We start from the raw sequence: 25780 nt of genomic DNA on the forward strand, positions 1-25780 counted from the left end.
TGACCCTACCTCACAAAAATCTAGAACAATAGCTAGATATTATGCGGAAACCTAAATTAGTAAAACCAGAAACCCCACCACTCTCCTCCCTGGATGTGATCGGTTATTCCTTGTCTGCTGGCAGTGATGGCCAACAACGACTCAAGAATCAAAACTGAGACATTAAAAAAAAAATCCCACATTGGGGGTCAGAGAGATGGCTTATCGCCTTTTCCTGATGTTCACACCCACATATTAATGCTACACTCACTTTTGGTTAGAGAAAGTTCTCTTTTCAGATGGCAGTGACCTCTGGGGTGACTCAAAAGGTACCAAAGTGCTCAGAAGAAGTGACCGAGGAGTGCTCAGCACTGAAACATCTCTATCACATCTTCCAAGGCTCAGGGTCCACTGAAGAAGAGGTGGCAGAAAGAACGTAAGAGCCAAAGGAAGGGTAGGACTGCTTACAATGCACTCTTCCAGACACAAAATGGCCTGGATACCCATGACCTTGCAATGCCTGGCACTACCTACACGAGCCCATCATCATAGGAGGAAAAGATGATGACATCAAAATAAAAGAGAGACTAACTGAGAGAGGGAGAGGATATGATGGAGAGGGGATTTGCGAAGGGGCAAGTGGGGGAGGGGAGGGAATCACCATGCTTTATTGTCTTAATAGTTCTGCAAATTATTAAAAAATTGTTTAAAAATAAAATTAAATATGTAAAATAACCCACATTGGGATGGATACTTGAAGAAACCTCTGCTTACCTCCTTGGTGGACAGTAGGACCCTGAAAGCCCCAGACGTGAAGTGAGCAAATGACGCAGATTGAAGGAAATACTCTGAGATGCCGACGTACAGCATGGAGTCACTGCGCTCTGGCAGCTCGAAGGGGGCTGGCGCGAAGGGAGGGTCGGAGAGACTCTCGAGTGGGTAGAACGCGCCCTGTGGGAGGCAGAGAGGAAGACCAATGATCAGGAGCTGGACCCTCCCAAGTCAGGATACAGAAAATTCCAGACACTCAGCAGGCATGAAGAAATGGCAAGGTCTTTTGGCTCCTTCACCAGTGGCTATGTTTCAAAGTTCTGGTGATTCTGGAGCACATCCGGGTATGTCTGTCTACCCTCAAGCGTCCTCAGGGACACAGGCTATCCTAGCTAGTACTCTCTCAGATAAGGAAAGTGGTGCTCTTTGCTGAGATGAGACACATTCTGCACACCTTGCAAGGTGCCAAACACTCAACCTTCATGATATATGACTTCTGGATACCTGGTGAGTCATAGAAGCCCTCAGAGCCAGGGATTGCAAATGGCTTGAAATAAAATTTTTTTTGTTTTTGTTTTTGTTTTTCAAAGTAGGGTTTCACTATAGCCCAAGCTGACCTGGAATTTACTATGTAGTCTCAGGGTGGCCTTGAACTCACCATGATTCTCCTACCTCTGCCTCCCCAATGCAAAAAAAATTTTTTGAGGCATTCCAGATGTTTTGAGAATGATCAAGTTACCTTCAAATTCAGGTCAAGATAGTTCTCAGTGATTTCTGGAGAACTGATCAGGGAATAGTCCAGCACGGTATAGTTGTCAATTTTGCTTAAAACTAGATGGCAGACAAGTAAGAAAGAAAGTTTATGTTAATTCAAACCATAATGTGATGTATGAATATTATTTGAAATAAAAGTTCTCCTCTTAACTAAGTAGTATTTGTTTATATTTGTAAACTCAGGAAAAGGAGATAAGCCAAAAAAGTAAATAAAGATATTTACTTTTATAATAAAGATATTTGCTGACCATATTTCTTTAAGTGTAAAATTTTTGGTGCATGCTTTTTTATGTATGTGCCCATATGTGTGTACACAATGTTCCACTTAAAAATATTATTTTTGTGTGTGTGAGAGAGACAGACAGACAGAGAGAGAGAGAGAGGCAGAGATAAATAGATAGAAAGAAAGGAAGAACAGTGAGTATGGGCACACCAGGGCCAACTACCACTGCAAATATCCTCCAGACACATGTGCCACTTTGTGCATCTGGCTTTATGTGGATAAATTGAACCCAGGCCATCAGGCTTTGCAAGCAAATACTTTTAATCACTGAGCCATGGCTCTGGCTCTTCAGCTCCATTCTTTCTTTTTTTTTTTAAAAATTTTATTAACATTTTCCATGATTATAAAAAAATATCCCATGGTAATTCCCTCCCTCCTCACCCCCACACTTTCCCCTTTTCCATTCTTTCTTTATTTTTGTTTTATTTTATTTTTATTTTTTGGTTTTTAAGGTATGATCTCACTGCAGCTCAGGCTGACCTGGAATTCACTATGTAGTCTTGGGGTGGCCTTGAACTCACGGCGATCCTCTTACCTCTGCCTCCTGAGTGCTAGGATTAAAGGCGTGCCCAACCACACCCGGTTTCCAGTTCCATTCTTTAAAGGAAATTAACGAAAAGTTCCTTACCAATGTTAAACCATATATGTTGGACTGACAGACTTCCAATATTATCAATTTCTACATAGTTAGAACTAATTATTTTTAGAATCAATTTTGTTGTTTTCAGACAGGGTTTCATTACATAGCTGAGGCTAGCCTCAAACTTATAATTCTTCTGCCTCAGCCTTTGAAGCATTGGAATAGATATTTTCCCCGTGCGTGCGTGCGTGCGTGCGTGTGTGTTGTATGTATGTCGTGATGTGGCACCCCACATGCTTGCCTGGAGCTAGAAGCACTCATCTGTGGTGGCCGGAGGGAACTTTGGGCCTCCTGTTCTGTTGCTCTTGTGCCTGGTCTTGTTTGGAGCTGGAGTCTCTTTCCCGACTCTGGAGCTTGCAGGGCTCTGACAATTCCCAGATCTCTGCTCCCTTGTGGGGCTGAGGTTACCGGTGTGAGTGGTTAGGCCGTTTATATGCGATCTGGAGATTCAAACTCAGGTCCTTATGCTTGTGCAGAAAGCCCACTTAACCATGGAGTCATATCCACAGTCCATATTTTTTAAATTTATTTTTATATATTTATTTGAGAGCCACAGACAGAGAGAGAAAGAGGCAGATAGGTAGAGAGAGAATGGGCGCGCCAGGGCCTCCAGCCACTGCAAACGAACTCCACTTGCGTGCGCCCCCTTGTGCATCTGGCTAACGTGGGACCTGGGGAATCGAGCCTCAAACCAGGGTCCTTAGGCGTCACAGGCAAGCACTTAACCACTAAGCCATCTCTCCAGCCCCACAGTCCATGTTTTTAAAATAAGAGATAATTGAGACAGACAAAAGCGTTCACTAAGTTAGAGAGGCCAAAGTAATTCTTATGCACAGCACTACTAATTGAATTAAAGTTTTGCACTTGCAGAAGGCAAAAGAGAGCAGGGGAGGGCTGAAGAGATGGCTTAGTGGTTAATGTGCTTGCCTGTGAAGCCTAAGGAACGAGGTTTGATTCCCCAGGACCCACATAAGCCAGATGCACAATACGCATCTGGAGTTCATTTGCAGTGGCTAGGGGCCCTGGTGTGCCCATCCTCTCTCTCTCACTCCGATAAAATAAAATAAAATATCTGAAAAGAGCCGGTGTGGTGGCGCATGCCTCTAATCCCAGCACTAGGGAGGCAGAGGTAGGCCATGTGTTCAAGGCCACCTTGAGACTACATAGTGAACTCCAGGTCAGCCTGAGCTAGAGTGACACCCTACCTCAAGAAACCAAATATATATATGGAAAGAGAGCAGGAGACAATGGTGGGTGGAGTCACTAGGAAGAAGGATTTCAGTGCCTGAGAGGTGCAGGTCCAGAGAGTCGGCTCCTGGGCTCCTGTTTGGCTTGAGGAGAGCTGATTTCCTGATGCCCACCATGTGCTGTGGTCTGAAAACTACCCCGTTTCAGATGAGGCTGCCTGCCTATCGCATCTTCCCTTTGTTCTTATCATGCTTGGTTTACACCATAGATAGATGGAAATGAGAAGGAAGAAGTAAGCAGTGGCTTGCTAAGTTAGTAAGAGCACAATGTTATCCTACACCAATATAATGTTTTATTTTTATTATTTATGTATTTATTTTTTGTTTTTTGAGGTAGGGTCTCGCTCTAGCCCAGGCTGACCTGGAATTCACTACGTAGTCTCAGAGTGCCCTCAAACTCATGGCGATCCTCCTACTTCTGCTTCCCGAGTGCTGAGATTAAAGGCGTGCGCCTCCATGCCTGGCTCAATATAGCTTTAAAATGCACTCAAGTGCTCAGTCTGAATGGATCTGGTCAGCACTCTCTGAGGGATACAGGGCAGGAATCCTTCGCAGGTGAGGATGGGAGGCTTAGAGGTGAAGACACTTGCTCAAGGTACACTGGGACATGGGATTTCCTCGCTAGTTCTGTCCTCACGACATTTTCTTTCTCTACCTCTCCCATTCCCTCATGTCTCTCATCCATCTGCATCCATTCACCCACTTATGTTTGTCCCTTCACAGATCCACTAGTCATTGACCTGTTATGGAGGTTATAGTCTCGGGGAGGAGACAAGCGTAACACAGTACAGCAGACCTAAGGCTGAGCTGATGGACCTATCCAAACCTGTTCTTACAGCCTTCTCATCTGAGCAAATGCTAGATTATTACAGTTTTCTATTTGATTAGGATGAAAAACCAAGGTTACTCTTAGATGCTCTCATGACCCACAGTTGACCGGCTGGCAAATTCTGCTATCTACCATCAAGGTAAATCCCAAATCCGAGCACGTCTTTCTATCTCTCTCATTCCCCCACAGGCTAGCTGCTGTCATTGCTCATAGGGTCACTGTGATAGTTTGTTCAATGGTCTCCCTACTGCCTCCTCTCCTCCTCCTTCCGATCTACTTCTAGCACAGACAGCAGAGTGACCCCTCAAATGAGTCAGATCTTGCAGAACTCTCTGGAGACTTCCCATCTCAGACTGAGAGGCAGTCCAGGCAGTGCCCAGAGTTCTGAAACATCTAGCCATCCGTTTCCCCATCGCTGACCTCATTTCGCATTACCCCCTGAGCCCCATGCTCTCCCCTGTTCCTAGGACAGCCTCCTCACAGTTCCTCCAATGCACTTGGCCCATTCCTGCTTCAGAGCCTTTGATGTGATTTATTTTACCTAAACTGTTCTTTATGCATGCTATGGTTTGAAATTTCCCCCCCCAACACCTCATGTTAAAATTGAATTGCTAATGTGATGGTATTGGGAAGTAGAGCTTTTAGGAGATGATTAAGCCAGGGGGCAATGCCCTCAGGAATGGGCCATGTCCACAGGCGCGGGTCAGTTACAAGCTCGACTTGATTTCCCGCTGCCCTTCTGCTGTTATGACTCAACATGGGAACCCTCACCAGATGCAGCCTCTTAATCTTGGACTTCCCAGCCTCCATATCCATGAGGTGCATACACCTCTATTGCTTGTAATCTACTCAGGCTCTGGTATTCTGTTACAGTAACTGATAAAGGACCAAGAAAATCCAGATATGGGAGCAGCTCATGCCCCACTCCCTTCAGGCTCTTCCTGTAATATCACCTGCCCAGTGGTGCCTTTCCTGGTCTCCTTCTCTAAAACTGAAATCTTCCTCAAGCTCCACCCTTGTCATATTTTCCTTCTTACCGCTTTCCTTTTCCCTAGCACAGCCTTTACTTGCCTATGGTGTTTGCTGTCTGTCTTTTCCCGTTAGTCCCACAAGTTCTGTCTCATAGGCTTACTGCGCTGTCCCCAGCACTGAGGTCAGTGACCAGGTGATTCCAGGTGCTCAGCGCACTGTCAGTGAATGAAGGGGTAGAGCACACAGAGAGAGACAGATGTATAAAGTATCATCCAAGAGGAGGTGTCACTGTGGGGTTGGTCTATTAGGAAAGATTTCTTGGAAGAGTCCTTAAGAGAAAAGAAGAATGACCCTGGTAAGGGAAGGTGGAGGTGTAGATCATCTTTGGGGATTAGTGGAATACTGGTATAGAAATAGGTGCTCAATCTGTTTCTATTCAACAAATAAATGGAAGGAGAGATTAAGGCTCTTCCAGGCAGAGTGAAGCAAGGCCAAGGTGTGGAGGTGTCAGTAGGAGCACTTTTATCAGCTATGCAGACAAAGGTGCAGGATGGAGCAGAGAGGTAAGTAGAGCCAGAGCGAGTCTTCATAGTCCAGCTGCAGATGTGTGGACTTGGCACTGAAGACAGCCACGGAAGGGATTAGAACAGTCCACGTAGATGTCTGGGTCAGGTTAGCAGGAGATGGATTTGGTGCCAACGCTAGGGTGACAGCCAGTGAGGGTTTTACTCCCTGGCCTGCCCCTCATCCCCCGGAGTCACCCTCCTCCTGCAGCGACAAAGCTGGTTAGCAGTCAAGGAGCACAAGCCCTGCGTTCAGGGTGTGTCTTTCTAAACAAAGTCCTAGGGCTTCAATGTGCAGGGCAGAAGGGAAACAGGGAGAACGGAGGATGGTCCACTGCCTGGGAAGAGCGAGTCTGGGGGCAGCAGTGTTTGAAGGCGGGGACAGAACTATCCAGAAGACAGTTTCAAGACTCACCCTCCAGGGCACTGATGTTGACATTAAGTGCTTCCACCTCATTGATGACAATGGGACAGACCTGGCCATAAGAATTAAACAAACAAACAAGCAAACAAAAAGATGTTACAGGGAAGCCAAGCCTTCGGATTAGGAGACATTATACCCAGTGTCATGGTGACTTTCCCTTAAATTTGCTGATGATTTTGGCCCTCAAGTTCGGCATGTGTGGACACCTTGTCATGGAATACCAGCCACGCTTCGTAGCAACTGGGACCACACCCGCTTAGGCCGGTAAAAAGGAAGCCCTTGGCTTTTCTTCTGGACATGTTAGGACATGTTCCCTGCCCATGCTGTTGCCGACACACCTGGGGAACCTGCTGTCAGAGCAGCTGTGTCTTTGCGGGCTGCTGGTGGCGGGGGGGGGGGGGGGGCGGGGGGTGTCGGGGGTGGGTGGGTGCTGCTTCTAGGACAGTCACTACCTCTGTCAGAAGCTCTGTGTCCTGCCTGGACTGGTCACAGCTGGAGCCTTCATTGTCCCCTGGACTGGTTGGAGAGTCCATGAGATTAAGGGGCTTATTTCTGGGTTAGAAATAAATCCCTAACAAATTATTTTTGCCCTCTGATTTCAGTTTCCCCGTCTTTACCATAAAGGTGATAATTGGGCCGAAAAGATGGTTTAGTGGTTAAGGCACTTGCCTGCGAAGCCTAAGGACGATTCTCCAGGTCCCAGGTTAAGCCAGATGCACATGGTGGCACATGCACCTGGAGTTCGTTTGTGGTGGCTAGAGGCCCTAGCATGCTCATTCTCTTTCTTTCTCTCCCTCTGTCTGTTTCTAATAAATAAATAAGTGAATAACTTTAAAGAAATCATAAAGTGGAGCTGGTCATGATGGCGCATACCCTTTAATCCCTTGGGAGGCAGAGGTAGGAGGATTGCTGTGAGTTCAAGGCCAGCCTGAGACTACATAGTAAATTCCAGGTCAGCCTGGGCTAGAGCAAGACCCTACCTCGAAACCCCCCTCCCAAAAAAATAAAGGGTGATAATTATATCTACCTCATCAAGTTGTGAGTAGGAATCAAAGTAGTCGGCACAAAGTTGGCAAGGTGGTGTCTACCTTCAATCCATTTTGTCTTCTTACAGTCTTAAGCTACAGACAGCGCTATCCCCTACTTACAGATGGGGAAAGCAAAGCCTAGAGAAGGTGAGTTTCTGGGGGCCATGTAGCTAGATAGGACTTCCAGTTTGCTCTACGCAGTGGACTAGCTATGGTCTGGACTCTCTTCCCATCTTTCCAATGGGTCAGAGAGAACCACAGAAGCCAAGCCAATGTGTTATCTGCAAATCACCAGTGAACTCCAGGCTAACTTCCCCATTGGCTCCTGTGACACAATTCATTCTTCAAAGGGCTGCTGTCTGAGGCCAAGGGACCACAGCCAACATTGCACTGAGAAACGATCAAAGGTGACAGCATCATTTCCCAGCCATCCTTCAGTGCGCACATTCACCGGCCCTGGGCACCCGTCAGGTGAGGAGGGAGGAAGACCAGATAGCTCTGGGGCACCCTGGCCAACTCAGCAGCTTCCTTGAGCAAGCCGCTTCATGCTGTTTGGTGTGTTGGTTTCCTCATTGACCATTATTAACCGCCTGCTGTCTACCAGGTACAGAGCTGAGCACCGAGGCAATGAGAGTACCAGACCTCACCCTCGTCCTTCTTTCCTACTCTTCATCTCTCTCCTTATCGCCCCCCCCAAATATGATTAGTGGACTCAGGACCAGCGTGGTTAAGACCACAAAGAGAGCTATCATGTGTTCCTCCTCCATTCCTTATTTACCCAAATCTTACCTATATTTCATTCATTCATTCATTCTTTTTGTTTTTTTTTTTTGGTTTTTCAAGGAGGTAGGGTCTCACTCTAGTCCAGGCTGTCCTGGAATTCACTCTGTAGTCTCAGGGTGGCCTTGAACTCACAGCGATCCTCCTACCTCTGCCTCCTGAGTACTGGGATTAAAGGCGTGCGCCACCGCGCCTGGCTTCATTCTTTCTTTTTAAGATGGAGTCTCATGTATCCTAGGCTGGTCTTGCATGGTGGTTTGAATCAGAGGTTCCCCCATAAAGTCATGTTTTCTGTATGCTGGGGACAATTTGGGAGGTGTATCCTCGTTGGAGGAGGTGTGTTATTTTGGGAGGGGGCACAGGTTTGGGAGTGTTATAGCCAACTCCCCCTTTCCAGAGCTCAGCTCACTCTCTTGCTGCTGTGACAGGGGTGACGTCCAGCCCGTGCGCGTGTCATGGTTTGCCCCGCCCGCCTTGAAGCTTTCCCTGGAGACTGTAACACTTTCCTCCCATCAGCTGCTTTTGGTCAGGTGTTTGGTCCCAGCGACAAGAAGGTAACTCCTGTACTTCAAATTCACAATGTAGTCAAGGTGACCTTGTACCTCTGGTTCTTCTGTCTCTGCCTGTTGAGTGCTATGATGACAGGTGTGTACCACCACACTTGGTTTTTTGTTTTTTTTTTGTTTTTTTTTGGTTTTTCAAGGTAGGGTCTTACTCTAGCCCCAAGCTGACCTGGAATTCACTATGGAGTCTCAAGGTGGCCTCGAACTCATGGCGATCCTCCTACCTCTGCCTCCCGAGTGCTGGGATTAAAGGCGTGCGCCACCATGCCTTTAATCCCAGCTCACACTTGGTTTTATGCTGTGCTGGGATCAAACCCAGGGATTCAGGCATGCCAGGGAACTCTTCTACCAGCTGAGCTGCGTCCTCTATGCTTCCATTCCAAGGACTGGTTCAAGGCCTACATCCTCGAAAAGAGAAACATCTCCCAGGAAATTGTCCGTTTCTCTGAACCCCTTCCCTTCAATCCTATCACAATGTAACTGTGTGTAATTCATGTCCTCATTCAGGTCTTTCTTTCTTTTTCTTTTCTTTCTTCTTTTTTTTTTTTTTTTTGGTTTTTAAGGTAGGGTCTCACTCTAGCCCAGGCTGACCTGGAATTCACTATGGAGTCTCAGGGTGGCCTCAAACTCAGGTGATCCTCCTACCTCTGCCTCCCGAGTGCCGGGATTAAAGGTGCGCACCACCACGCCCGGCCTCATTCAGTTCTTGTTTCACAAGACTGAGTTTGATTTTTTTTTTAAATTCACAAATGTATTTCTCTTGTGTTCCCAATAGCCCCTAGTCCAGTGGTAGGCACACAAAGAAACACAGCAAATAAATACTTGTTGCTTGCACACTCCGTGGTGGGAAACCTGAGGGAGGTGATGTAATTTCATTCGTCTTTGCATCCCTTACTGAAATGTTGAGCACTTACAGTGGAATTGACAACCTATTAAATTGAAAAGGATAATGTGTATGAAAGTGTGTTGGATAGTGCCTAGGCAGTTGTAATGCCCAATAAAGTTTTATGACTAAGAATTAATTAAAGGATAGTAGACCCACTGATACCATTTAATGATGGTAGTCATGTTCTAAAGACTCACCATTTCATTTAGGTTCCTTAAGATTGGTTTCTCCATGGGCTCAGCAAAGGAGTTATACAGGACACTAGGTAGAAAAGACAAAAGGAGCTTACTTGGGGACCACAAGATGTTTATGGAAATCTCATCCAGTTGCAGCCTGAGAATCTGTCACACAAGCAGCTTGCCGCCAGAGTGCTCTCACCTACCTGAGGCCTCCAGAAAACGAGACATGAGCATGGCTCACTTGGGCATAGCAGTCTTCAAGCTTCAGGGTTGGATGACCAAAGTCATTTCGGGTCAGGATAATAATGCCAGTGAAGTAGATTCCAGAGAGAAACAGATCAGCAGCTCCTGAGTCTTGGCTATGTGGAGAAAAAGGGTAGCACTAGGGTTGGAGAGATGGCTTAGCTGTTAAGGTGCTTGCCTGCAAAGCCAAAGGACCCAGGTTCGATTCCCCAGGACCTGTGTAAGCCCAATGCACAAGATGGTGCATGTGTCTGGAGTTCTTTTGCAGTGGCTGGAGGCCCTGGTGTGCCCATTCTCTCTCTCAAATAAATAATTAAAAATTTAATAAAGGGTAAGCTTATTACCCAAGTCTGGGATACACATGGAGATGGATCTTGTTTTTCTGACCAGCAAGAGACACCCCCCCCCCCACAAGCTCCTGGAAGAGAGGGACCTTGTTGCGCTAACCTCTGAATTCCTACCACCCACTACAGGTAAGGGCAGAGTAGGTGCTGAGTGGATATGCACTGAACACATGGAGTAGAGGGCATGTACCTGGACAGCTGTGGGGTGCTGTACTATTCCCCCCGTTTGCCCCCCCAAGTGCTCTGGTGGCCGCTGTGGCTAAGCATGCACTGAGCACCATTCCTACCCAAGGTTCACCTGGAGGGAACGTCAGGGGCCAAGGTGGTAAGGGGGTGGACTTGAGGAAGTGAGACTTGGAGACTGGGAACTCCCTGAGGCAGTACTGCTGTTAACCTTATCTCCTTGTCCCCAGGGCTTTGCAAATGACTAGATGCAGCGCAAGTAAGTACATGGTGGATAAATCATCCAAGAAAAGAAGAGGTACGCAACGGAAGTATGTTGTCTATGTTGCTTCTCTCTGCAATCTACAAAGCTGGAGTCCTCGAGGCTGGGTAAAATGGTACACAGTAGGCATCTAATAAATGCTGGAATGAGTATGCTGCTATGGGATATCAACCAAGGCAAACTCAACCATTCTCAGGACAGTGTCTTTTATAGCAATGCAGGAGGGGTTTTTTTTTTTTAAATTGTTTATCTATTTGAGAGAGAGAAGGGGGGGAGGAATGGGCGCGCCAGGGCCTCCAGCCACTGCAAATGAATTCCAGACGCGTGTGCCCCCTTGTGCATCTGGCTTATGTGGGTCCTGGAGAGTCAAACTGGGATTCTTTGGCTTTGCAGGCCAACACCTTAACCACTAAGCCATCTCTCGAGCCCATTTTTTTTTAATAGCAATACAGTAGGCAGGAACCCTGAGTCGTTCCCCATCTCTTCAATTGAGTCTCACAGTAGCCCAGGCTGGTCTCAACCTGATAGCGATTTTCCTGTCTCAGCCTCCCAAAGTGTAAGAGTTACAGGTGTGAGCCGCCATGCCTGGCTTTGATCCTTTTCTTCCGTTTGAGAGCACAAAGGCTTTTTGGGTGGAGAAGAGTGGAGCTCAAGCTAACCACCATCCTCTAACCTCCACAGGAGGTAGAAAGCTCCATCTTCCATCAGTTGCCCAGGCAGATGCATTGTACAACTGGCTCAGATAGGCAGTGATGTTGGTGAACCTAAAATGCTGAGCCTATGGCCATTCCTCTCTCTGCTGGGGACAGCTAGTTCTAAGGAAATATTTTATTTATTTATTGAATGTTTACCTGTGTAAGATGTGCGTATGTATGTGGGTGCATGTGTGTACGGGTGTGTGTGTGTGTGCTGGAAGTCAACATCAGATATCTTCTTTAGTTGCTTTCCTCCTTATGTTTGTTTTTTAAAAAATTATTTTATTTATTAAAAAGAGAGAGAGGCATGGAGAGAAGGAGAGAGGGAGAGAGAGAGGAGGGGGGGAGAGAGAGAAAGAGAGAGAGAATGGACACACCAGGGACTCCAGCTGCTACAAATGAACTCCAGATGCTTGCGTCACCTCGTGCATCAGGCTAACGTGCATCCTGGGGAATTTAACCTGGGTCCTTTGGCTTTGCAGGCAAGCATCTTAAACATTAGGCCATCTCTCCAGCCCTCTCCTTGTGTTTTGAGACAAAGACTCTCATAGAACCTGGTGCCTACCAATTTGGCTAGACTAGCTAGCCAGCAAGCCCTAGGGAGTCTCTCACCTGCCTTCCCAGCACTGGGATTATAGGCGTGTGACATTGTGCCTGGCTTTTACATGGGAAGAGCTGAGCTCATGTTGTCGTACGTGCACAGCAAAGACTCTACCTGCTGAGCCATCTCCCCAGCCCCCTAGTTTTCAGGAAACCTGAAGTATTTGTCTAGCTGCTCTGCTACTAATGGAAGGGTGCCTCCTCTCCTCCCACTCCCTTCTAACCAGGGATTTCCTGACTGAAATTTCACCTGGAAATAATGGTCTTGAGAAAGAGCTGAGAGAAAGGAGCGCCGCTGACAGCGGAGGAGAGTTTGCCCCACCTCACGCAGAGCAGCAGCATTTGGTGGGATACTCACAACAGGGGAGACCTGACTTCCCAGTTGGTGCTGATGTTGGCAGTGCCATGGTTGGTCAGTGCTCGGATGCCCACTCCGGGCTCAAAGGTCAAGGAGGTATTTGGCAATGAAAAGGCATTGACTTTTATGCTGTAGAACAAGAAACAGGAAACAATGGGTAACTCTTGCACATATCTTTTAATTTTTTTAATTTTTATTTACTTATTTATTTTGTTTTTTTGAGGTAGGGTCTCCCTGTAGCCCAGGCTGATCTGGAATTCACTATGGAGTCTCAGGGTGACCTTGAACTGACAGTGATCCTCCTACCTCTGCCTCCCTAGTGCTGGGATTAAAGGTGTGAGCCACCACGTCCAGCTAAAAAATTTTCATTTTATTAAGAACATGTTTTATATGGACACATCATGTGTTAGTACCATCACTTCCCTCCTCCCTGCCCCCAATCCGCTGAAAGCCCACCTCACTGGGGTTGCTGGTGTTCCCCATGGGGTTGTGGGTCATGTGTTGTGAGAGCAGAAGTGATAATTTAAAAATTTCCAGCAATCATATTTTAAAAAATACAAAGTTAGGGGCTGGAGAGATGGCTTAATGGTTAAGGAGCTTGCCTGCAAAGTCTAAGGATCCAGATTTGACTCCTCAGAACCCATGTAAGCCAGATGCACAAGGTGACGCATGCACACAGGTGATGAACACATCTGGAGTTCGATGGCAGTGGCTAGAAGCCCTGATGTGCCCTTTCTTCCTTCTTTCTTTCTTTCCTTCCTTCCTTCCTTCCTTCCTTCCTTCCTTCCTTCCTTCCTTCCTTCCTTCTTTCCTTCCTTCTTACTCTCTCTCTTTCTTTCTCCCTCTCTCTCTCATAAAGAATACAAAGTTAGGAGCCGGGCATGGTGGCACATGCCTTTAGTCCCAGCACTTGGAAGGCAGAGGTAGGAAAATTGTCATGAGTTCAAGGCCACCCTGAAACTACATAGTGAATTCCAGATCAGCCTGAGCTAGAGTGAGACCCTGCCTTGGAAAACCAAAAAAACAAACAAACAAACAAAAAAAGTTAGGGCTGGAGAGATGGTTTTGCAGTTAAAGCATTTACCTGCCAAGCTTCAGGACCCATGTTTTATTCTCCAGGTCCCATGTAAGCCAGATGCATAAGGTGAGGCATCCACAGGGTCACCCCTGTGCACAAGGCGGCTGGAGGCCCTGGTGTACTAATTCTTTCTCTCTCTCTCATTAAAAAAAAAAAATACAAAAGGACTGGAGACATGGCTTAGTGGTTAATGTGCTTGCCTGCAAATCCAAATGACCCAGGTTTGATTCTCCAGGACCCACGTCAGCCAGATGCACAAGGTGGTGTGCACCTGCAGTTCGTTTGCAGTGGCTGGATGCCCTGGTATGCCCATTCTCTCTCTCTCCCTCTGCCTCTTTTCCTCTCTCAAACAAACAAATAAATATAAGTAAAATAGTTTAACAATATTTTAAAAAGAATTACAAAAAATGGGCTGGAGAGATGGCTTAGCGGTTAAGCGCTTGCCTGTGAAGCCTAAGGACCCCGGTTCGAGGCTCGGTTCCTCAGGTCCCACGTTAGCCAGATGCACAAGGGGGCGCACGCGTCTGGAGTTCGTTTGCAGGGGCTGGAAGCCCTGGCACGCCCATTCTCTCTCTCTCTCTCTCTCTCTCTCTCTCTCTCTCTGCCTCGTTCTCTGTCTGTTGCTCTCAAATAAATGAATAAAAATAAAACCAAAAAAAAATGTTAAAAAAAAAGAATTACAAAAAATACAAAGTTTAATTAATAAGTTAAAGTTTATGTTTTAGTTGACACCTTAACCGCTAAGCCATCTCTCCAGCTCCTCTTGTTTCTACTTCTGTGAGTTACCCTCTCTCTACATCCTCTGTGGCCTTTGTTTGTGAGCATGCACGTGTGTGCATGTGTGTGCACATGTGCACTATGGGCACACATGTGCTGTGGTGTGCAAGTGGGGGTCAGAGGACAGCCTCGGGGTTGTCCCTCCATGTCATCCATCTGGCTTGAGACAGGGTCCCTTTTGTTGCTCATCACTTTGAATGCTAGACTTGCTGAGCCACAGCTTTAGGATTCTCCCTTCCTGGAGGTGCACTGGGATTATAGACGTGCACACGACTGCAGCCTGAGTTACATGGCATTTGAAGATCTGATCTCTGGTCATCAGGATTGTGGAACAAGCGCTTGTAACCACTAAGCCATCTTCCCCTCCTCTGTAAGTTTTAAAAAAAAGTTTTGTTTATTCTTATTTATTTATTTATTTGAGAGTGACAGACAGAGAGAGAAAGAGGGAGAGAGGGAGAGAGAGAGAGAGAGAATGGGCACACCATGGCTTTCAGCCACTGCAAATGAATACCAGACGCGTTCGCTCCCTTATGCATCTGGCTAGTGTTGTTCCTGGGGAATCGAGCCTTGAACCGGGGTCCTTAAGTTTCACAGGCAAGTGCTTCACCACTAAGCCATCTCTCCAGCCCTGTAATTTTTTTCAAAAAATATTTTATTTATTTATTTGCAAGAAGAGAGAGAGAGAGAGAATGGGCATGCCAGGGCTTCTAGCCACTGCAAACAAACTCAGATGCATATGCTACTTTGTGCATCTGGCTTTACAGGGGCCCTGGGGAATTGAACCCAGGATATCAGGCTCTGACAATAAGTGCCTTTAACTGCTGAACCATTTCTCCAGCCCTACCATGTCTTTTTTGACATTAAAGGATAAACAGAAGGAGACTGGTTTTTACTTTAGAATGTTTCCTGTTTATATGGTCTGCTTATTTCAGCACATGAAACATAAATTCAATGGTTGGAACTCTAGTAGTCACTGGGGACCAAGAGGCAAACAAGAATAGAAGCCAGAAATTAGATGGTGAAGTAGAAAAGGAGGGTAGATTCTGATGACATCATGGGGCTTCCATAGAATTTCTCCACTGTTGTCTGAGTTCCTCACAATACAAATGAAACACTCCTCTCTCTCTCTTACTTTGAAAAATTGTACTTCACGTAGTCAATCTTTAGGAATTCAAGGGACTCAGAACCTCTCAGGTCTGGAATGCTCATTTCCTTTACCATTTGCTCCATCATTTTCATTCCAACCTGAACACCTGGGAAGGAAACAAGAAAGTGTTTGTTGATCGTAATGAAGATGTCAGTGATGTCATATCTTTAACCCCACAGATGTAATTTATTGAGTAAGACTTGCTGTTAGGGAAGGAAATAGCATTCCCACAAAGAGGGTATTATTGTCTCCACTTCACATGTGGAAACACTAGCCCTCAGAGAGGCTGTGGGACTTGCCCAAGACCACAGGGCTAATGTGAAGAGAAATTTTCATGATGTGGCTCAGGCTGAAAGGAGTTTGATCACAGGACAATGTGATAGGAACAGCATAAAACATTTCTCAAAGAAGGCTACCATCGTCGTCAGGCATGTCTTACAGATGAGGTTAATTTTAAAAAATATTATTTATTTATTTATTAAAGAGAGAGAGAGAGAGAGAAAATGGGCAAGCCAGAGCTTCTAGCCACTGCAAACAAATTCCAGATGCATGTGCCCCCTTGTGCATCTGGCTTATGTGGGTCCTAGAGAGTCGAACTGGGATCCTTTGGCTTTGCAGACAAACGCCTTAACTGCTTAACCCCCCCTTTAAAAAATTTCCTTAAGCTGGGCGTGGTGGCACACACCTTTAATCTCAGCACTCGGGAGGTAGAGGTAGGAGGATCGCCGTGACTTCAAGGCCACCCTGAGACTACATAGTGAATTCCAGGTCAGCCTGAGCTACAGTGAGACCCTACCTCAAAAAAATTTTTTTTTTTTTCTTAAAAGAATATTTACCAGCAGAGAGAGGAGTAAAGGGCAGCGAGAGAGAAGAGAAAGAGTGTGTGCTATGGGCACACCAGGGCCTCTTGCCACTGTAAACAAACTCCAGATATACAAACCACTGGGAGTGCATGTGCACCTGGCTTTGTCTAGGTACTGGGGAATTGAATCTGAGTCCTTAGGCTTTGCACAAGCAAGAGCCTTTAACCACTGGGTAATCTCCCTAGCCCAACTCTCATTCAGGTAGTCAAATCTAAGCAATTTGGCTCTAGAATATGTGTGCTATGGCCAATTCCAGAAAGTTACTCACATTCTTTTTCCTTTTCAGATTGCTTAAATTCAAACATGTTTGGCATGCAGCCCATGGGCCTCAGGGAACTCATCTGATATTCTCATAAAAGTCTGTGAGGGGGTTGTGTGTACCTATGTTTCATTTTTCAGGGGAAAGGGTCATATTTCATTAGATTCTCCAAGGATTCCAAGGCTCGGAGAAGGCGAATAATCACTGTTTTTGCTTTGTCTTGGAAGAGCTCATTGATATTTTCACATGGAAGCGTCCCAGAGCACACACATCTCTGCGCTCACGGGGGAAAAGAATTCAAGGAAATTAACTTCCGAGGTTGATGAAGATGGTCTTTGAACTATAACCTTCTCAAGGAAGAAACTTCGCTGCATCTTAAACTTTGAGGTTTAAGTTTATTTCCTGTTATTCTATCTCTGCTGGACACGAGGAACAGACGTTAACCTCTCAAGTTCCATGGCTACTGTTGTGATGTAGGTATGGAAAGGAAGTGAGGGCGAAGCGGCAGAGAGCTTAGGTCTGAATCCTGACACTGTCACTTGTGTGACTTGGCCTCTGGGTCCCTCACTTTCCTCATCCGTGACGTGGGGATAATTTTAATGACAAAGGGATCTGTTCACACATGTAGAAGGAATAGTTCCCAATATTTTCTGGCCACTCATTGACATCTCACCCTGTCCTCATGCTTCCTATATGCTAATTCACTCATTCCCCTCAACAGCCTAAACCTGAGTGAATATATTGCTGATACTACTAATAAAGGGATCATCAAATCTTTTTGCCAGAAAGGCATGACTCTTACTTTTCTGGGCCACACTTTCTTCCCAGCTGTATTTGCACTATCTTCATAAAGGACTAGAAAACCCCTCAGAGAGATTGTCTCAGTCACAAGACAACCCAAGTCTCAAGCTGCCAGTCTGAGCCATAGACTCCACCTGGGACATTTACAGCCTGGCTTGTAAATGCATCCAACTTACCATAGTCCAGTGCCCGCTGGGTAACTCTCGCCTTGATTCCAGGGTAGACGGTCTGGGAGGACGAGATGTGGAGATTCCACAGGAGGAAACACCCCCAGAGGACTGGGGCCATCTTTGTTTGCATCTGTAATTAATTCAAATTTATTACTTCTCACTTCCTTATTAGTCAATTCTATCCAGCATTTTTAGATTTTGTTGTCTTTGTTGATTGCTTCTAGAATTTCACTTGTCCATCCACACCTCCATCCATTTGCACCAGAACGTGTTGTGCGTGCTGAAGATGTACAAGTGACCTACATTTGACCCCTGATCTCTTGTTTTTCACAGGCTAGGGGGTGAGTCAGATGTGCATATGAATCCACACACACGTGCACCTGCACACAAACATGCAATCATAACACAATGTAATACCACATAACAGCTTTCCAGTCAACTCAGTGATTGGGGTGAGATAGGGAACGAGTAAGTTTTAGAATAAGTAAGTTGGTCATTTAGAAGGCTGGCCTCAGTAGCCGTGAAGCAATCTCTCATCTGCTTAAAGGCCTCTGCAAACTCCCTGCCCGCAGGACTGGATTTAAGCTCTTAGCACGACAGCCAAGATCTTATTTAATCTGGGAGTAATGATATGTGCCTATGATTCCAGTGTTTGGGATTGGAAGGCAGGAAGACCAGGAGACCAAGGCCATGTTTTGCTGGCTAGTGAGCTTGAAGTCAGCCTGGAATCCATAAAATTGTCTCAGCAAAACAAAACAAAACAAAAAAGCAAAGAAATTTCACTTCACTGGCTCTGTACTTCTTAGTTGCTGTCCTGCCTCTTCTAAGTGGTGACATTACCAGCTGGCTATTGCTTCTTATTTGCTTGTGGGCTATAGCTATTTGCTTGTTATTCCTCAACTTGCCAGTTCTTTCATGAGTGTTGGATTTTTGTTTTTGTTTTTTGAGGTAGAGTCTTGCTCTAGCTCAGGCTGACTTGGAATTCACTCTGTATTCTCAGGGTGGCCTCAAACTCACAGCAATCCTCCTACCTCAACCTCCTGAGTGCTGGGATTAAAAGTGTGCACCACCATGCCTTGCTGGATTTCTTAATCCTTGTTTTTAGAGAGAGAGAGAAAGAGAGAGAGAGAGAAAATTGGCGTGTCAAGGCCTCAGCCACTGAAATCGAACTCCAGATGCTTGCGCCACCTAGTGGGCATGGGCGGCATTGCACTTGCCTCACCTTTGTGCATCTGGCTTACATGGGATTTTAGGCTTTGCAGGCAAGCGCCTTAACTGCTAAGCCATCTCTCCAGCCTGAATGTTGGATTTTTGTTCTACCCTCCAGTGTAAACACTCACGCATGCACACTCCTCCTCTAGCTCATATGCATCCATATTCTACTGAGCGAATGTGTTCTCTTGAGATAACTCAAATGTCCTCCTCTGTGACCCTTTCCCTCCATATTGTTTCATATTGGGCTCAACATACTCTCTTTCTTGCTCCAGCCATAACCCCAGGTTCAATTCAATGCCACTTCACATGGAAGTCTGTGACAGCCTCTCTACTTGTCTTCCTGCTTCAATCTTTGCTCCTCTCTGGCTATTCTCCATCCCATGCTCACTAGGGTCCTCTGAACTGAAAGCCAGATTACATCATGCTCCTCTTCCCTGCTCTCTTAAAGCCTGTCAGGGTTTCCTCATTGTACCCAGTGTGAAACCAAACCCCTTCCACTAGCAAAAATGTGCCCCTCTCTGCATAATCTCCACTTCCTTGACCTTCTTTCTATGTATGCCTTGGGAGTCTGGCCCTAGCCCTATCTGCTGACTTGATCTTTACCAAGCACTCTGGGAGTCTTCTCCCCTTCACACTTGCTTCCTGTACCTAGTATGCTCTTCCTCAGAAAACTCCATATCATGTTTTTTAAAAATTTTTTTACTTACTTATCTGCAAGGAAAGAGAAGAATATCATATTTATTTATTTTATTTAAGAGACAGAGGTAGATAAATAGACAGAGAATAGGCACAGCAGGGCCTTTAGCTGCTGCAAACGAACCCCAGAAGCATGTGCCATTTGTACATCTGCCTTACGTGAGTCCTGGGGAGTCAAACCTGGGTCTTTTCACTTTGCAGGCTAGCACCTTAATTGCTAAGCCATCCCTCTAGCCCTCATGTTTTTAAAAAATATTTTATTTATTTATTTGAGAGAGAAAGAGGCAGAGAGAGGGTGGGGGGAGAGAGAATGGGAACACCAGGACCTCTAGCTACTGCAAATGAACTTCAGATGCATGTGCCACCTTATGTATCTGCCTTATGTGGGTTCTGGAGAATCGAGCCTGCGTCCTTAGGCTTCACAGGCAAGTGCCTCAACCACTAAGCCATCTCTCCAGGCCCATGTCATGATTTTCATTTCTTCAGGAAGACCCTCGGGTGCCTTCTCAGCTCACCTTTCCTAACCACTTTATACAAAGTGAGGAGGCTTCACCATTACCCTGGCAGTTCCTGTGGTCCTCTCCTGGATTGCTTTTTCTCAAAAGCATTCAGAATCTATCACAGAACTAAGACTTTTTCCCACTGGAGCTTCTTTTCACCCAAGAAATTTTTTTTTAAATATTTTTTGTTCATTTTTTATTTATTTATTTGAGAGCGACAGACACAGAGAGAAAGACAGATAGAGGGAGAGAGAGAGAATGGGCGCGCCAGGGCTTCCAGCCTCTGCAAACGAACTCCAGACGCGTGCGCCCCCTTGTGCATCTGGCTAACGTGGGACCTGGGGAACCGAGCCTCGAACTGGGGTCCTTAGGCTTCACAGGCAAGTGCTTAACCGCTAAGCCATCTCTCCAGCCCCCGAAGAAATTTTTTACAGAACTCTGAGTATACAGATACATAAGATAGGTATATAAATCAAGCAATTACTGATAATACATCATAAAGAAATGCATTTTTAACTCAATGGTAGATTACTTGCTTTAGCTTGCACAAGGCCCTGGGGTTGATACCTAACATCACAAAAGAAATTCTGGGATATATGTATAATTTAGCCATTTATTAAAGAGATAAGAGCAAATCTGTATACTAATGAGGTGGACATAGTTGCTTATTTTTTCATAAGGAATTAAATCTTGGCTGAATATTTGTTACTGCAAGACATAAGACATCTCCAGTATTTCTCAGAGTTGAACAGTATTTTTTGATTTTATAATAGACAATGCTGAGAACATCAGTTCACATAAATACGTGGTACCAAATGGCAGAAGGATGTTTAGGGCCACTTCAGAAAGTGTTAGAAATTCTGTTCTCATCCCAAATCAAAACTTGATTTCATGATTTTTTTTTTTTTAATGAAACTCAAGACAGCAACTGAAATAGTCATTTTTAGGATCAAACATTCTAACTTGGTGTATACCCCAAATATACTTATCTGCTAAGGAATGATGGTAGGAAAATATTTAAAGTGTGTGTTTTCTGTAATTAAGCTATTATGTTTTGATAAGAGCAGGAAATGTATTCACAGCAAGATCACTGTCGTTCATAACGTGTAATAATCTCGATCTGAGCTGAGGCGTTTCGGGCAGCAAGGGCTGGCGCTGCGCGATGCTGCGGCACCGTGCAAAGTGCACGCGTTGTCTGCTCAGAACCGAGGCTGAGGCGAAGTCGTGGGATGCAACACAGGCGAGCGCTTCCGGGAACACCTCAGAGTCATTACGTGTTTGGTTTTGGATTTGTTTTTATTCATTGCAATTCAGAAACCTTTAACTGCTGCTGGATTTTCATGACCGCCCCCCCCCCAGCACTGCTCCCACACTAAGTTAGCCGACATTATATTGATATTGCAACCCTTAGTTTAAGATGCTGTGATCTATCATAGCATACAGTAAATAATTCATTGTTTGATTCCCTTACTTAATATTTTTCCCTTCATGAGAGAGGACTTCCTCATGTTAGCACCCGGGAGAGCAACTGGCACATGGTAGGCAGTGGGAAAATGCCAATTGAGTAATTGGCTGAATGAACCACTCTTTCCTTCATGAGGGTGTGAATTTGGTAACCCATGTGCTTTATGGATTTCAGTTTAATTCAGAGGACAGTCCTTGACCTTAGCACATATTGTCTTGTTCTGTGATTGTCCCTTGACTTATGTGTCCCTTCATCAAGGGGTGTGTGTTTTGCTTCTGTGACTCCATAATCACAATGCCTGACAAACAAAAATATCTCATCTAAACAAACATGCCCTCCAAGGTATGGAATCACCTTGTATTCACTGTTATGGCATCCATTGTCATCCATGCTTGGCATCTAAGTAATCAATGTATACTTATTGAATCAATGTCACTGGATGGATTGATGCCACCCCATTTTCCTGTTGGATGAATCACAGATGCTGCTCACAGTGATGTAAACTTCTTCTAATGACAGCCAAATGAGTAATACTGTCACAGGCCTTGGGTTTAGTTTGGGGAGTTTATAATCTGGGTGGGTTGTCACTGTTACCTTCACACATGCAAAGATGCCACCAAGTTAACAGGCAAAGAAGAAATAAGTCAAGGAAGGTGACCTTGTGGAGATGCTCAAGGAAGAGGAGGTGTGACCCACACATGTTTGCCCAGAGAAGGGGGTGCGGCTGGGTGGGCAGGTAGGGACAGGCCTTAGAAGCAGGATGGGTAGAAGGAAAGAAGCCGAGCGTCCACTTGACCAGTGTAAGTGAAAGGTTTCATTAAAGGGGCTGTGGGCTTATTAAAAGTAAGGCCATCGAAGTTGTGGGGACCGGATAATGAGGACAAGGGGCTCTTCTAGGAAATTTGCTTGGAAACTTGATTAAGGAAGGAAAGACCAAGCCAGTCTGTTGCTAGCCTTTCTTGGACTTTTGGGTGAAATGAGAAAAGGTGTCTTGTGGAGAGATGCCAGCTTTGGCACAAAGTGAGGCCAGTAGAAAAGAGCCTGGTGGGACAGCAAGGGCTGCCTCACCCAGCTCTGGAGCTGGCATTTGTCGGTAGTACATAAACCACCCAATGTGCGAGGCAGACTTGGGCTCAAGTCAGTGAGTACTCATATGGGTATTTTATCGGAGGACCATGAAGGCTAGAATGGGGTGGGGGTCATTGGAGCTGGACCTGAGGAGACAAACAACCCAGTGCACTCCATATGAAACCACAGAGAAACTGGGGAAATGAGCAAGAGCGCTGCTTCCTCAGTGAACCTGACACCAGCACCAGGGTGAAGGAAGATAGACACTGAGGACACTCAACACCTACCAAACCAGAGATCCAGAGGCTTCTAAAAGCCCATCACTGAAGTAGACTTAAAAGGCATTCAACATATCAGGGAGTGGTGGTGTACACCTTTAATCCCAGCACTTGGGAGGCAGAGGTAGGAGGATCTCCATGAGTTTGAGGCCACCCTGAGACTACATAGTGAATTCCAGGTCAGCCTGAGCTAGAGTGAGACCCTACCTCAAAAAAAAAAAAAAAAAAAAAGCACCCAACATGGCTCAGGGAATTTTGTGGAAGAGAGAGTGGAAAGATTGTTAGAGCCACAAATTGGGACATTTTGCGCAGAGACTATAATGCATGACCCACAATCCCCATGGGGTTGACCTGCATCCCCAACAAGGAAGGCCTCTTCAGAAAAGGGCCTGGGAGGAGGGAAAAGATGGTATCAACATGTGTTGTTTACATACTAAATATATCCATATCTAATAAAAAAAAAAGGAAACTACAAATCAGTAGCAAGAAAGGCTATAGAGCATACACAAAATCATGGAAACTAAACAATACACTACTAAATGATGAGTGGGTCAATGAAGAAATCAAAAAGGAAATCAAAAAATTTATAGAGTCAAATGATAATGAGAACACAACATACCAAAATCTCTGGGACACAATGAAGGCAGTTCTAAGAGGTAAATTTATAGCCTTAAGTGCCTATATTAAGAAATTAGAAAGGTCGCAAGTAAACGACCTAATGCTTCGCCTTAAAGCCTTGGAAAAAGAAGAACAAGGCAAACCAAAAAGTAGTCGACGGGAAGAAATAATAAAGATTAGGGCAGAAATTAATGAAATAGAAACAAAAAGAACAATCCAAAGAATTAATGAAACAAAGAGTTGGTTCTTTGAAAGGATAAACAAGATTGATAAACCCTTAGCAAATCTGACCAAAAGAAAGAGAGAAGAGACACAAATTAATAAAATCAGAGATGAACAAGGTAACATCACAACAGATTCCAGAGAAATTCAAAAAATCATAGGGACATACTATAAAAGGATATACTCCACAAAGTATGAAAATCTGAAAGAAATGGATGATTTCCTTGATCTATATGACCTACCTAAATTAAATCAAAATGAGATTAATCACTTAAATAGACCTATAACAAACATGGAGATCCGAACAGTTATCAATAATCTCCCAACTAAAAAAAGCCCAGGCCCGGATGGATTCACTGCTGAATTTTACCAGACTTTTAAGGAAGAGCTAACACCATTGCTTCTTAAGCTTTTCCAGGAAATGGAAAAAGAAGGAATTCTACCGAACTCCTTCTATGAGGTCAGCATCACCCTGATACCAAAACCAGGCAAAGATAGAACAAAAAAAGAAAATTACAGACCAATCTCCCTCATGAACATAGATGCAAAAATTCTCAACAAAATATTGGCAAACAGAATACAAGAGTATATCAAAAAGATCATTCACCCTGACCAAGTAGGCTTTATCCCAGAGATGCAGGGATGGTTCAACATACGCAAATCTATAAATGTAATACATTACATAAACGGGTTGAAGGACAAAAATCACATGATCATCTCATTAGATGCAGAGAAAGCATTTGACAAAATCCAACATCCCTTCATGATAAAAGTCCTACAGAGACTGGGAATAGAAGGAACATATCTCAATATAATAAAGGCTATTTATGACAAGCCTACAGCCAACATATTACTAAATGGGGAAAAACTGGAAGCTTTTCCACTAAAATCAGGAACAAGACAAGGGTGTCCACTGTCCCCACTTTTATTTAATATAGTTTTGGAAGTCTTAGCCATAGCAATAAGGCAAGAGACACACATAAAAGGGATACAAATTGGAAAGGAAGAAATCAAGTTATCATTATTTTCAGATGACATGATTCTATACATAAAGGACCCTAGAGACTCTACTAGCAAGCTGTTAGAGCTGATCAAAACCTACAGCAATGTAGCAGGATACAAAATAAATACACAGAAATCAGTAGCCTTCATATATGCTAACAACAAACACACAGAGGATGAAATCAGAGAATCACTCCCATTCACAATTGCATCAAAAAAAATAAAATACCTTGGAATAAACCTAACCAAGGAAGTAAAGAATCTATACAATGAGAACTTTAAAACACTGAAGCGAGAAATTGCAGAAGACACTAGAAAGTGGAGAAACATCCCTTGTTCCTGGATTGGAAGAATCAATATCGTGAAAATGGCAATCTTACCTAAAGCAATCTATACATTTAATGCAATCCCTATCAAAATTCCAAAGGCTTTCTTCATGGAAATAGAAAAAACAATCCAAAAATTCATTTGGAATCACAAAAAACCTCAAATATAAAATACTGAGCAACAAAAAAGAGGCTGGTGGTATCACCATACCTGATTTTACCCTATACTACAGAGCCATAGTAACAAAAACAGCATGGTACTGGCACAAACACAGACATGTAGATCAGTGGAACAGAATAGAGGACCCAGATGTAAGTCCAAGTAGCTATATCCACCTGATATTCGATAAAAATGCCAAAAATACTCATTGGAGAAGAGACAGCCTCTTCAGCAAATGGTGTTTTGAAAACTGGATAAATATCTGCAGAAGGATGAAAATAGATTCTTCTCTCTCGCCATGCACAAGAATTAAGTCCAAATGGATTAAAGACCTTAACATCAGACCGGAAACTTTGAAACTGCTAGAGGAAAAAGTAGGGGAAACCCTTCAACATATTGGTCTTGGCAAAGACTTTCTGAATACAACCCCAATTGCTCAGGCAATAAAACCACAGATTAACCACTGGGACCTAATGAAATTACAAAGATTTTGCACCGCAAAGGACACAGTGAAAAAAGCAAAGAGGCAACC

At 44.7% G+C, this 25780-nt stretch overlaps 1 protein-coding gene across 1 annotated transcript in view; it reads right to left on the reverse strand.

The window, feature by feature from the left end:
* Positions 1-25780, reverse strand: part of Bpifc (BPI fold containing family C) — a 53315-nt gene that overhangs the window by 21962 nt on the left and 5573 nt on the right. The window contains exons 2-9 of the mRNA XM_004650575.2: positions 17705-17828; positions 15591-15711; positions 12604-12732; positions 10122-10277; positions 9937-10000; positions 6474-6534; positions 1490-1581; positions 754-930 (exon numbers count right to left, since the gene is read on the reverse strand). Coding sequence (XP_004650632.2) covers positions 754-930; positions 1490-1581; positions 6474-6534; positions 9937-10000; positions 10122-10277; positions 12604-12732; positions 15591-15711; positions 17705-17828 — 924 coding nt within the window. The remainder of the gene's footprint in view (positions 1-753; positions 931-1489; positions 1582-6473; positions 6535-9936; positions 10001-10121; positions 10278-12603; positions 12733-15590; positions 15712-17704; positions 17829-25780) is intronic.

Source organism: Jaculus jaculus, chromosome 6, assembly GCF_020740685.1.
Source record: "Jaculus jaculus isolate mJacJac1 chromosome 6, mJacJac1.mat.Y.cur, whole genome shotgun sequence".
Lineage (NCBI taxonomy): Eukaryota > Metazoa > Chordata > Mammalia > Rodentia > Dipodidae > Jaculus > Jaculus jaculus.